At 39.1% G+C, this 11,309-nt stretch overlaps 2 protein-coding genes across 2 annotated transcripts; both read left to right on the forward strand.

The window, feature by feature from the left end:
- The first annotated feature begins 7,095 nt into the window (after nt 1-7,095).
- On the forward strand, nt 7,096-8,406 carry LOC121781396 (probable LRR receptor-like serine/threonine-protein kinase At3g47570). The gene has a single exon (XM_042179145.1). It carries the CDS (start codon nt 7,096-7,098, stop codon nt 8,404-8,406), a length of 1,311 nt encoding a protein of 436 aa, XP_042035079.1.
- A 1,594-nt stretch (nt 8,407-10,000) lies between these two features.
- On the forward strand, nt 10,001-10,991 carry LOC121781397 (probable LRR receptor-like serine/threonine-protein kinase At3g47570). The gene is made up of 2 exons (XM_042179146.1): nt 10,001-10,709; nt 10,777-10,991. The coding sequence occupies exons 1-2, from the start codon at nt 10,001-10,003 to the stop codon at nt 10,989-10,991; spliced, it is 924 nt and encodes a 307-aa protein (XP_042035080.1).
- The last annotated feature ends 318 nt before the right edge of the window (nt 10,992-11,309 follow it).

Below are 11,309 nucleotides of genomic sequence, written 5' to 3' on the forward strand. Positions count from 1 at the left end.
TGCAAAAGAACTCCAAAAGTTAAGAACAAGCAACTAGAGAAAATAAACACTACAACTAAATTACTACTACTTCAACCCATGGTGAACAAAGATCTTGGCAGCCTTGAGTTTGAAATATCTCTTATTAAGGAAGAGAGAAAAGGTTTTCTAGATAGAGAATAAACTAAACTAACTAAACTAAACTAAAGTGACAAAGTGACTAGTGGTTCTTGGAAATTTAATAACTTTTAATACATATATCCAATAAAAGACATTTCCCCTTCTTTTTTACTCTCCAAGCGCAGATATGGGCGTGTGTAGCAAGTGGGATTTGTCCTTGATAAGTGTGTGGAAGTGACTTTAATCATTTTCCCGTCGGGTTCAAACTGGCCAGTCCAACAGCTTGGGCAGTTTGAGTCTTCTTTGCCTACATTCTTCCATATCATGTCATTTTGCCCTCTTTCTTGCATGTTTTCCTCTTCGTGCCTTCATTAAGCAGCTTCCTAACTTAATGATCCATACTCTGCCAAAAAGCATCTTTTTTCATGCAAATATTCAACTAATAAGTGCGAAAAGTGATCAAATCCGAGTGACGAAAACTAGCCTATCATCATGCCACACCACGCAGTATAAACTATTTGATGTGGGATCCCTGACTATTATGTCGTTCTGAAGTATGGGTGTTTGGCGACGAGGGAATCGCCTGTTGAGCTTAAGGTAATGTGATATTGGCTTTAAAATTCTGTGTTGTAGATTTAAAAAATGTATCATGGCTTGTTAATTTAATTTAACTGCGGAACAGTCTCTACTCTCTAGTCTTCTCATTTTATTTTGTTCAAAATTTTGTTCAAGTATATTGATGAGGAAATTCTAATTTCCATCAAGTATGAACACAATTTGTGTTTTGGAAGATTGAGCACATGATCTTTGTGTTAATTAAGTTGAAAATTTTGTGTAGTTTGTAATTGTAGCCTTGAAGTTGAAGTAGAGTAAATTAGAATATTAGTTATGAAATTCTAAAGTGCAAAGTAGACTATACTTGTAGAAAATGAAGTGTAATTTCCATCCAGTATGAACATAATTCTTGGACGTTTTGGAAAATTCAGTACATGAGCTTTGAAATTTTTGTAGTGGTTTAGTAATGAATATTTTGTAGTATACTTGGGTGGTGTTCGGTTCCTAGATAAAATAGTACTAAGATATAATCTAGGATTGAGTTATGAGATTATTTTAGTCATAGAGGGTTAGCTATAACTAATTATCCAATGATTATCCATCTAGGATTGAGTGGCGGTATTGAATCTCATGAACCAAACACACTACATATTTAATCTCGGGATACAATCTTGCAAACACACTACATATTTAATTATGAACACAATATCTGATTTGGGGTATTAAACTATTAGTTATGTTGGATGTTAGCATGATGCGTCTCTCAACATCAAATAGGGAAATGAAATCAGTTATGTTAGTTTTTTTCCTTGAGGGTGTACGTGGGGGCTCATGCATGGGATTATAGGTCATGGAAGTTAGTTGATGTGTGAAGTATATAAGGAGCTACACACTGAAACTGTGAGTTATGAAAAGGGAATACACATCACACAGAAATCTAAGTGAAGAACGTTCGGGAATCCTTGATCAAGAAGAAGAGTAAAGGAGCATCGATCTTGAGAGTATCGATTGGGATCGTTCATTCATTGTTTGTGCATCGGTTAGTTGCTTAGCTACTGCGTTTTAGTTGAGCTGATTTGTGTAGATGCTGAGTGTTATGTGTAGATTCTTTGTTGCTTAAATCTCTGTAAATCTCGATCAACTTCATCAATAAAGAAGCTATAGTTCTCCCGTGGATGTAGATCAAATTGATCGAACCACGTAAAATCCTTGTGTTGTTGTTCTTGCGTATTTGATTTAGTTTGTATTGATTTCTATTTCAAGTGTGAGGGTTTTACAAATTGGCGCCGTCTGTGGGAATTTGAGACGACGACAATGGCTGGCGCACGGTTTGATTTTGAAAAGTTCACGGGTAAAAACGATTTCGGGTTGTGGAAAGTGAAGATGAAGGTCATGTTAATCCAGCAAGGGTTATGGGAGGCCATGAAGTACAAGCAACCCGAGAAAGATGCTGATCTTGAGGATAAGGATGAGATCAAGAAGCAGGATATGATGGAGACGGCTCACAGCGCCATAATGCTGAGCCTAGGAGATCTAGTGTTAAGAGACGTTTGCAAAGAAAAGACTCCATCTGATGTTTGGAGTAAGCTGGAATCGATCTACATGATAAAATCTCTTGCCAACCGTTTGTTCTTGAAGCAGAGGCTTTATTCTATCAAGTTTCTTGAAGGGAAAGGGATCATGGATCAGCTCGATGACTTTGTAAAGGCCGTTGATGATCTGGAGTCTGTGGATGGAGAGTTGAAGGATGAGGATAAGGCCATCATGCTCCTGAATGCTCTCCCTAAGAGCTTTGATCAGCTCAAGGATGCAATCTTGTGTGGGAGGGACTCTTCACTGACATATGAAGAAGTGCTCACTGCATTGAAAGCAAAGGAATTCCAAAAGACCTTAGTCCCTAGACCGATTGATCAAGCTGGTGAAGCACTAGTTACAAAAGAAGCAGACAGAAAGGGATTCAAAAAGAAATGGAACAAGAAAGGCAAGGCTGGGAAGAAAGAGGATAAAGAGACCAGATCTTGTTACTACTGCAAAAAGCCGGGGCATCTCAAGAAAAACTGATATTCTTGGAAGAAAAGGAAAGCCGAGGAAGAAGCAGAAGGTGTGAAGACCGCAGATATCACTCAAGATCTTGAGGGTGCTCATGTCTTCAATATTTCGGATGGAGATATTGCAGATCAGTGGATCATGGACAGTGCCTGCAGTTTCCATATGTGTCCAAAGTTGGAATGGTTTCAGAATATGCAAAGTTCGACTGGTTCAGTTCTGTTAGGTAACAACCAGATATGCAGAGTCAAGGGAATGGGAGATGTGAGGTTAAGAATGGTGGATGGGTCTGCAAGAATCCTCACTGAAGTCAAGTCAGATACATCCCTGACATTAAAAGGAATCTAATCTCCGTTGGGGCTCTTGAAGCTAAGAGTTATTCTTTTCTATCATCCGGGGGTGAGATGAAAGTTTTCAGAGGAACTGAAGTGATCTTGATTGCAAGAAGGTTTAACAGTCTCTATTATTTGCAGGCTGAAGTGATCACCAATGAGCTCAACCTTGTTAGAAAACTGAATGGAGACATATGGCACCTAAGGTTAGGACATGTGTCCATGGATGGAGTAAACCGGCTCATCAAGGATGAGATTATAGATGCAGACAGTAAGATGGCTTCCAGAGAATGTGAGGTGTGTGTGCTTGCCAAGAGCAAGAAATTGGCATATCCAACTGGAAAGCACACATCACAGGCAGTGCTTGATTATGCACACAGTGATATATGGGGGACAGCTCAAACCATATCTTTGGGTGGATATAGATACTTTCTATCCATAGTGGATGATTATTCCAGGAAGGTTTGGTTATATATCATGAAAGAGAAGTCAGATGCCTTCTCCAAATTCAGAGAATGGTCTATGGAAGTTGAGGTTGAGAAAGGGTCAGTTTTGAAGTGCCTAAGAACTGACAACGGGCTAGAGTTTCTATCACACCAATTCGATGACTTCTGCAAATTGAAGGGAATAAAGAGGCATAGGACCGTTCCCAATAATCCCCAACAAAATTGGGTGGCTGAGAGAGAAAATAGAACAATTCTTGAGAGAGTAAGGTGCATGCTCATATCCTCGGGAATGCCTCAAAAGTTTTGGGGGGAAGCTGCATCAACTGCTGTTACTTTAATGAATAAGTGTCCCAAAGCAGAATGAAACTCCAGATTATAGATGGTATGGCCATCATGGAAACTACTATATGCTAAGACCTTTTGGATGTAAAGCTTACTCTCATATTAAGCAAGGGAAGCTGCAGCCAGGAGCCATTAAATGTGTGCTATTGGGATATCAAAAGGGAGTCAAGGGGTATAGATTGTGGTCTCTGGAATCTGGAAATCAGAAAGTGGTGATAAGCAGAGATGTCATTTTCAGAGAGAATGAAATGCCTTATAAGGAAGCTGAAATTGCAGGGAAGTCAGTAGGCTCAGGTGCTCAAGTTGAGGTGGAGCTACTGAACAGAAATAAGAATCCTACATCTGCAGACAATTCAGATTCTTCAGAGGAAGAAGAGCAAGTTCATGAAATCAGTGATCCTGATGGAGGGATCATGGATGAAAGTGGAGCTTCCAGTGATAGCAACTTGGATGATTATTTGCTGGCAAGGGACGGAGAAAGAAGGACTAACATCAGAAAGACAGCAAGATATAGTAATGCAAGCCTTGTCTACTATGCTTTCTGTGCAGCAGAGGAGATAGAATCCAATGAACATGGGACCTACAAGGAAGCTGTAAAATCCAGAGAGAAGGACAAATGGATCAAAGCAATGCAAGAGGAAATTGACTCTTTGCTGAGAAATAAAACATGGATCCTTGTTACCAAAAAGAAGTTACAGAAACTCATTGGATGCAAATGGATTTTTAAGAAAAATATAGAGGCTTCTGAAGGAGATAGGATCAAGTACAAAGCAAGACTTGTAGCTAAGGGCTACAATCAGAGAGAGGGGATTGATTACAATGAGATCTTTTCTCCAGTGGTAAAGCATAGTTCCATAAGAATGCTCATGGCATTGGTTGCTAGGAATGACTGGGAATTGCACCATTTGGATGTTAAACCAGTCTTCCTACATGGTGAGCTTGAGGAAAGTATATTCATGGAACAGCCGGAGGGATTTGTAAGATCTGGAGATGAAGATAAGGTGTGTCTACTCAAAAGAAGTATATATGGATTGAAGCAATCGAGTAGGCAGTGGAATCTACAGTTTGATCAGCATATGAGGAAAATTGGCTTTGAAAGCTCCAAGTATGACAGTTGTGTGTACATGAAGAAGAAGAATGGAAGATCAGTAGCTTTCTTGCTCTTGTACGTGGATGATATGTTGGTCACTGGATCAGATATCAATGAAATCCAGAAAGTAAAGGATGATCTAAAGTGCAGATTTGAAATGAAGGATCTAGGTGAGGCCTAGAGAATTTTGGGGATTGATATCATCAGAGATAGAAGGAAGAGGGTTCTATAGCTGAATCAACATCATTACATTGAAAAGCTGATCAAGAAGTATCAGATGAGTGAGTCAAGAAATGTTTTAACTTCACTTGGACAGCAGTTCCAGTTGACTGCAAACCAGCAGCCAAAGTCTGATGAAGAACAGAATGAGATGAAGAGTATCCCCTATGCTAATATCATTGGAAGTGTAATGTATGTGATGATATGCACGAGACCTGATTTAGCTCATGCAGTAAGTCTCACCAGTAGATACATGAGCAATCCAGGCAAGATCCATTGGCAGGCTCTCAAGTGGATGTTGAGATACTTGAGGGGAAGTTCAGAGTATGGGATAATGTACAAGGGTTTTGAAGATGGAACCAGAGACATTCTTGAAAGATTTTGTGATTCTGATTATGCCTCTAACAGAGACAACAGAAAGTCACAGACCGGGTACATATTCACCATGTTTGGCTCGGCTGTAACTTGGAAATCTAATCTTCAGTCTGTAGTAGCCTTGTCCACAACAGAAGCTGAGTACATGGCTCTCACGGATGTAGTGAAAGAGAGCTTTTGGCTCAAAGGAATGTTGGGAGATCTCGGTGAGAAGCAAGAAAAAGTCAGTGTGAATTGTGATAGCAGCAGTGCAATCTGCTTATCCAAGCATCAAACATTCCATGATAGGAGCAAGCACATAGATGTGCGGTTGCATTTCATCCGAGATGAAGTCAAGAAAGGGATGATTGTGATAAAGAAGATAGCTACTGAGCACAATCCGGCCGATGCTCTAACCAAGGTCATACCAGCTGCAAAATTTGCTTACTGTTTGGAGTTGGTGAATGTTTTGAGAAAATGAGAGATGGAAGGGGTTGGAGAATTATGACAGTGAGTTTGATGTTGGAAACGAGGTGGAGATTTGTTAGCATGATGCGTCTCTCAACAACAAATAGGGAAATGAAATCAGTTATGTTAGTTTTTTTCCTTGAGGGTGTACGTGGGGGCTCATGCATGGGATTATAGCTCATGGAAGTTAGTTGATGTGTGAAGTATATAAGGAGCTACACACTGAAACCGTAAGTTATGAAAAGGGAATACACATCACACAGAAATCTAAGTGAAGAACGTTCGGGAATCCTTGATCAAGAAGAAGAGTAAAGGAGCATCGATCTTGAGAGTATCGATTGGGATCGTTCATTCATTGTTTGTGCATCGGTTAGTTGCTTAGCTACTGCGTTTTAGTTGAGCTGATTTGTGTAGATGCTGAGTGTTATGTGTAGATTCTTTGTTGCTTAAATCTCTGTAAATCTCGATCAACTTCATCAATAAAGAAGCTAGAGTTCTCCGGTGGATGTAGATCAAATTGATCGAACCACGTAAAAGCCTTGTGTTGTTGTTCTTGCGTATTTGATTTAGTTTGTATTGATTTCTATTTCAAGCGTGAGGGTTTTACATTGGACTTTTGTATTACTTTATACTGGTGAAGTTAAAATAGACTTAGAACTTAGAAGATTAGTAACGAAATTCCAAGTCGAACTTGGAGTATATTTAAATATAATAAATTGTTAATAAGAACAAAATTTCTGGTTTCGAAAATTGAGTACGTGTTCTTTCTATGAATTGCATTGAAAAATTAGTGTGTACTCAAGAAGATTAGTTATGAAATTCCATGTCCAAGTCAAAGTAGAATATACTAAATTGAAAACAATTTTTTGTTTTGAAAAATTTAGGAGAAGATATGTCTATTAAAGCAAGCTAAAAATCTATCTACCACTTGAAGACACCATAAAACAATGGCAAAACCTCTCAACTTCAATGCCTTGTTCATTATTCTATTGCACCTCTTCATCCTACTCACCACCTTTCCCTCTTCACATTCCAACAACCATACTGATCTTGATGCTCTTTTGGCTTTCAAGAAATTCATCCGCGACGATCCACTGCATGCTTTGAGCTCATGGGACGAAACAACACATTTCTGCAGATGGGAATGGTGTCTCCTGCAGCAAAAGGCATTCAAACAGAGTCGTCTCTCTTTCTCTGTCGTCTCAAGGCCTTGTTGGACCGCTCTCTCCTCCTCAGAATCATCAACTTGCAAAACAACACCTTCACCGGCCCAATCCCCCAGGGGATGGGTCGCCTCAGAAGGCTTGAAGCGATCGTATTTAATAACAATTCTTTGGGTGGTGGGATTCCAACAAACCTATCCCAATGCATAAACCTTAATAACCTGAATTTGATCGACAATGAGCTCACTGGATCCATAGTCCCCGAGATAGCTTCGCTTCTCAACCTCCAATTTTTAGGCTTGTCGGACAACATGCTTGCGGGGACTATCCCACCATTCTTAGGAAATCTCACATATCTATTACAACTTTCGTTGCGAAATTGCAGCTTGCAAGGAGAGATTCCTGAGTCGCTCGCTCAGCTTAGAAGATTGCGGCTGCTAAATGTGAATGAAAACGATCTAATTGGTTCTATTCCATTAGTCCTCTTTAATCTTTCAAGTGTCGAGATTTTCAGATTTGGTTTCAATAAACTCCATGGGAACATACCTGCCGACGTAGGCTCTACACTTCCTAAGTTGAGGCACCTTGATTTGGCCATCAATCATTTCACTGGTGTGCTTCCAGCTTTCTTATCGAACTCTTCCCTAATTGAAAATCTATATATTAGTAGCAACAATTTCAGGGGAACTATGATCGATTTAACGAAGCTTTCATATCTTCAAATGCTTTTGGTTGCCAATAACCGTTTGAATGGAGATATAGGTAGTATTTTATCATCCCTCACAAACTGCACCAACCTTGAAGTATTGTCATTGGGTGATAACCCTTTCACTGGTTCGTTACCAGATTCTATGGGCAATCTTTCAAATCACGTGTGGTTCCTAAGAATTAACCAAAATCAGTTAAGTGGAAGCATTCCATCTAGTATTGAAAACCTTGTTGGTCTCACTACTTTATATGCTACTATCAACAATCTGAAAGGTCCAATTCCTTCCTCCATTGGAAAACTTCATAACTTGCAACGTATCAGTCTCTCTAAAAATAGATTAAATGAGATGCCATTTTCATTGGGCAACTTGACTTTGTTGAACAATCTCTACTTGAGACTAAACAATCTTTCTGTGAGTATACCTCAAAATCTTGGCAACTGTACCAACTTGTTAGTGTTAGATCTTTCAGAGAACAATCTCAGTCGCTCAATGCATCCCGAAATCATTAAGCTTTCCTCCATCTCCATTGGACTTGACCAATCTGACAACGTTTTGACGGGGCTGATCTCACCAGAATACTAGGACTTAAATAAAGAAGACGAAAACTTCTCACGGAGGAGAGCTGAGGAGAAAATTTTCGTCCTCCACAGTATATGGGGGACGAAAATTTCAGATAAAATTAAATCTTTCTTCTGTCTCCTTTATTCTCCTATTTATATTAAGTCGCATATTGGGCCCAGTCAGGGATTTATGGAAGAATTTGGATATGACCTCCCCCAATTAGCTTTTTATTAATTAAATTGAACCCACAATTTAATATAAGCTTATATTAGAATATTACGAGCAGCCACTACAGAAGTAATATTGCACTGCCCATCCAAATTTGAAATTATAAGTACTTCGGGTTTTCATTTGTTTGTCGTTCATTTCTCGCGCTTAAGATAGAAACATCCATTAATTAATTAATGTCTGCTATGAACTTAATTAATTAACATATTATAAATTCCAAGAGTGGACTTAGCAAGAAACGCTTATTTATTATTCATAGAGTAATCAAACTCCAACTAGCTAGGTTTCGAATAATAAAATCTTGTTTCGAGCTCCTCTTGTGGACGTTATCAAACGAGACTTACCTCGCGCACGATTCAATATAATAGCAATCCTAGCACCGCTAGATATTAATCACCACTACCCAATATACCAGGATTCTTCGGTTGCGGAAAACCCGCACCGTTTGGTAAGTCAAAGTAGTGCATAATCAATACCGTATGCTCAATGCTAACGTATATTGATTAAGAAATTAATTATCAAGACCTCGTCTTTCAGTACATAGCATAAAGACTTGTCTCGCTGTTAGATCCAATTCAGTACTATACCATATCAATGTCATTTTATTTCAGTAAGGCTTAGAAATATGCGGACTGACATTGCAACCTTTCACGATAGGTAGTTTAGGCCTATCTAGGTTGTGAAATTTTTATTTTTCTTTGTTCAGAACTGACCGTGTTACCTTAAAGTGGACGACGCTCACAACCGGTCTACTAAAACAAAGATTTAGACTTTGTTATGTTACTTATACATTTAAACATGCATTAAAATCCATTAAACGTAAAATATAACAATATTATGACAAAAATAATCTGTTGCATCCATTGGAAAATAAAATATAGAGTTTTACAGTATTCAATCCCTCGAAAGGTTATTTCTAGTATACAAACTCTAACAATATTCCACCAGAACTTGATGCTTTGAGAAATCTTGGGCTCATGGACTTGTCCCAGAATAGATTATCCGGAACCATTCCTTCTTCGGGGAGTTGCGTGATGCTCAGTGTGCTTTACCTAAATGGAAATTCTCTTCAGGGTGAGATACCTAACCGTTTCAATGCTTCGAGAGGTTTAGAATATTTGGATATTTCGCAGAATAATCTCTCAGGGATGATTCCAAGATTTCTTGTCAAGTTTCGTCTATTGTATCTCAACATTTCTTTCAACTAGCTGCAAGCTGTAGTCCTAACTTTTGGAGTTTTCAAAAATGAGAGTGCAATCTTACTTGAAGGAAACCAAGGCTTGTGCGGTGGAATTGCAAGCCTAAACCTTCCTACTTGTCCATCATCACAAAAATCCAACAAGAAAGGTTTAGGGAAAATCTTGATTCCAACTATTGTTGGGGCCATATGCCTAGCACATGCAATGTGCTTATGTGTGATCATTATCTACAAGCGACAACATTGCAAAATATTGGAACCCCAATATTCCAACCCCCAGAGTTTTTGAGGCTATCTTACGAAGATATCTTGAATGCCACAAATGGATTCTCACATACGAATCTAGTTGGTGCAGGTAGATTTGGATCTGTGTATAAAGGAACTATGAATGATGATGATGAGCAGACAGATGTGGCAGTCAAGGTTCTTAATCTAAACGTAAGAGGAGCTTGTCAGAGTTTGTCATTATCAGAATGCAATGCATTGAGAGGCATACGTCACAGAAACTTGCTCAAGATTGTGAGTGTATGTGACAGCACTGATTTTCAAGGGAATGATTTTAAGGCATTGGTGTATGAATTTATGGCCCACGGAAGCCTTGAGAATTGGCTGCATTGCATTCCTGTGAATGAAGGGTTTAGAGCTCTAAGTGCAATTCAGAGACTGAATATTGCAATTGATATTGCATGTGCAGGTGAGTACTTGCATTGTGGTACTGACTCAATTGTCATTCATGGAGATTTGAAGCCGAGTAACATTCTCTTGGATCTAGACTTGGTCGCCCACGCTGGCGATTTCGGATTAGCCAAAATCATCTCAAGCATTTCACATAACATGTCATCCACAGAAGGAAGCCGTTCATCTGCAATAAAGGGTACCATAGGCTACATCGCTCCAGGTTAACTCTATCTTCATGTTTATACATGTGCATTATAATTTGCTTATGTATTTACTTCTACACACAGAATATGGCATGAATGATGTTTTGTCAACTCAAGGGGACGTATACAGCTACGGAATTCTTCTGCTTGAGTTGTTCACAAACAGAAGACCCACCTGTGATGCCTTTGAGGGGTACCAAAATCTCCAGGAGTTCGTCACCAATGCTTTACCAAACCGTGTATTTCAAGTGGTGGATCCGTTTCTACATCAACAAGTGAATGAAGATGACAAGTATTAGGGCTGCATGGTTTCGATTTTGAGTATTGCACTGAGATGCTCACTTGAACTTCCTAGAGGTCGTACCCCGATGGGAGAGGTAGTTAATCAATTGAAAAAGATCAGAAATGTTTTTCTTGAAGACAGGCGCGGTAGAAATGTCGCTTCCATCAACGTTAAAACAGATCAATGGCGGACATATTTAGGGTAAGGGATCATTTTATTGTTGTTAATCTTGAGTTAGGCCACAATTAAGTAGCAGAGCCTTTGTAATAAGAGATGAAGAGTTAGAAACTCAAATTATGGAGTAGAGAAACTTGACTTGTCATCAAATTCCTTT

The sequence above is a fragment of the Salvia splendens genome, chromosome 20 (genome assembly GCF_004379255.2).
Source record: "Salvia splendens isolate huo1 chromosome 20, SspV2, whole genome shotgun sequence".
NCBI classification, from domain to species: Eukaryota; Viridiplantae; Streptophyta; class Magnoliopsida; order Lamiales; family Lamiaceae; genus Salvia; species Salvia splendens.

Bases quoted from the DNA above. Each gene is read 5' to 3' on its own strand.
- LOC121781396 (XM_042179145.1), top strand. From the start codon at position 7,096: ATGGTGTCTCCTGCAGCAAAAGGCATTCAAACAGAGTCGTCTCTCTTT.
- LOC121781397 (XM_042179146.1), top strand. From the start codon at position 10,001: ATGCCTAGCACATGCAATGTGCTTATGTGTGATCATTATCTACAAGCG. The intron at 10,710-10,776 runs GTTAACTCTATC...TTCTACACACAG, and splicing joins CATAGGCTACATCGCTCCAG to AATATGGCATGAATGATGTT.